This window comes from Strix aluco, chromosome 34, assembly GCF_031877795.1.
Source record: "Strix aluco isolate bStrAlu1 chromosome 34, bStrAlu1.hap1, whole genome shotgun sequence".
In the NCBI taxonomy this organism is placed as follows: Eukaryota; Metazoa; Chordata; class Aves; order Strigiformes; family Strigidae; genus Strix; species Strix aluco.
Window position 1 is genome coordinate 82,764 of NC_133964.1, and position 2,189 is coordinate 84,952.

A 2,189-nucleotide genomic window follows, 5' to 3' on the forward strand; every position below is an offset into this window, starting at 1 on the left:
TCACTCTGCACTAAGGCTCTGCCCGTTTGCACCCCCGCACTCTCCATGGAGCACTTGTAGCGCAGCAGCAATGTCCAGGCTGTCTGCCTTCAGAACGCACTCCTCAGGTAGGACAGGGCAACAGGAGCCAAAGGCAGAAGAGCAAAGCCCCACAGCTCTGCTCTGCAGCCGGGGGCCCTGGGAGGGACAAGGCTGAAATCTCTTGGATGTCAGGAGTGGAGTTAAGCAGCGATGACTGCGGGTTCCTCTCTGCCTGTTGGGGCACAGCAGGACTGACTCCTGCAGAGCCCCCAGCAGAATCCCTTGCTCCCCACTGCCCCCTCAGCCAGCAAACACCAGAGCTCCAGCCTGGGAGCTGCAGGAAGGTCTTTCTTGAAGGACAGTGTTTGGGGGGGGTAGTGGTTCTGTCAGAAACTGAGTAAGTTTTGCTAGAGAAGTCAGTCCTAAACCTTCACTGCTTTTTCCTGCTTGAACAGCTCACTATGCACAGCGATAGCAAATGTCCAACAGCAGCTCCATCACTGAGTTCCTCCTCCTGGCATTCGCAGACATACGGGAGCTGCAGCTCTTGCACTTCTGGCTCTTCCTGGGCATCTACCTGGCTGCCCTCCTGGGCAACGGCCTCATCATCACCGCCATCGCCTGTGACCACCACCTGCACACCCCCATGTACTTCTTCCTCCTCAACCTCTCCCTCCTCGACCTGGGCTCCATCTCCACCACTCTCCCCAAAGCCATGGACAATTCCCTCTGGGACAACAGGGCTATCTCCTATTCAGGATGTGCTGCCCAAGTCTTTTTCTTTTTCTTCCTCATCTCAGCAGAATTTTCTCTCCTCACCATCATGTCGTACGACCGCTACGTTGCCATCTGCAAACCCCTGCACTACGAGACCCTCCTGGGCAGCAGAGCTTGTGTCCACATGGCAGCAGCTGCCTGGGGCACTGGGTTTCTCTATGCTGTGCTGCACACAGCCAACACATTTTCACTACCACTCTGCAAGGGCAATGCTGTGGACCAGTTTTTCTGTCAAATCCCCCAGATCCTCAAGCTCTCCTGCTCACACTCCTACCTCAGGGAAGCTGGGCTTCTTCTTGCTAGTGCGTGTTTATTTTTTTGGTGTTTTGTTTTCATTGTGGTGTCCTATGTGCAGATCTTGAGGGCGGTGCTGAGGATCCCCTCTGAGCAGGGACGACACAAAGCCTTTTCCACATGCCTCCCTCACCTGGCTGTGGTCTCCCTCTTTATCAGCACTGGCATGTTTGCCCACCTGAAGCCCCCCTCCTTCTCCTCCCCCACCCTGGACGTGGTGGTCTCATTTCTTTACTCAGTAATTCCTCCAGCAGTGAACCCCCTCATCTATAGCTTGAGGAACCAGGAGCTCAAGGATGCCCTGTGGAAACTGATAACTAATTGTTATTTTGAAGCAATAAACTACTCATCTTCTACTGCACAGCAGTTTTAATATAACTCTGTACAGGCCCAGCCTGTCATTTGCATTTTCTGTTGGTGGTGATTGCATTTTACTTGTAATTATGTTGTCATCCTCTTTCTAATTCACTGTGTACTTTTCTGACCGAGTGTCTGGATAAATGAGGAGCCATGATCTGTGTGTGTTTTAACAAAATAAAGGGCAGGCAGTGATTCTTCTTCTTCTGGGATCTTTCCTATAAGGTTTTATGGACCTGCAAGAAAAATTCCTGTGTGCAGACGTGGAGGGTAAGAGAGTCCCAGCATGGCAGTACTACCAGGGAGCACTTGGTCTTCTATAGATATTCCCTCCTCACTTCCACACTCTTTTCTGATCCCTTCAGTTTGGTGTAAGGCCTGAGTGCTCCGGCAGCTTGGTCGCACTCCTGCTGCATGACAGTTCTGTGACCACAGGCAGGGAAGGCAATGGGCACTTCTGTGACAGAGCCGGCCTCAGTAAATGCAGTGCCATCATGAAAGAGGATCTGCTCAGGGCAGTGCCTGAAGGCTGAGGTCTTCTTCCAAACCTGATCTCAAGAACATGCCCAAGAAATTGGCCCATTGATGAAAACACCAGTGAACAGGTGCACAGTGTGATTTGCAGGGTGGGGGCACACAGCAGTGTCCTCGCACAGCCAGGCCTCCTGGGAGAGACTTAAAGGTCCAGGGTCTGGTCTGTGTCTGTGCTCACTGGACACACTGGGGAAGCTGCTTGTGCT

The 2,189-nt window shown here is 52.5% G+C and overlaps 1 protein-coding gene across 1 annotated transcript; it reads left to right on the forward strand.

The window, feature by feature from the left end:
* The first annotated feature begins 412 nt into the window (after positions 1-412).
* On the forward strand, positions 413-1,465 carry LOC141917117 (olfactory receptor 14A16-like). The gene has a single exon (XM_074810210.1). It carries the CDS (start codon positions 500-502, stop codon positions 1,463-1,465), a length of 966 nt encoding a protein of 321 aa, XP_074666311.1. The 5' UTR covers positions 413-499.
* Positions 1,466-2,189: the final 724 nt, after the last annotated feature.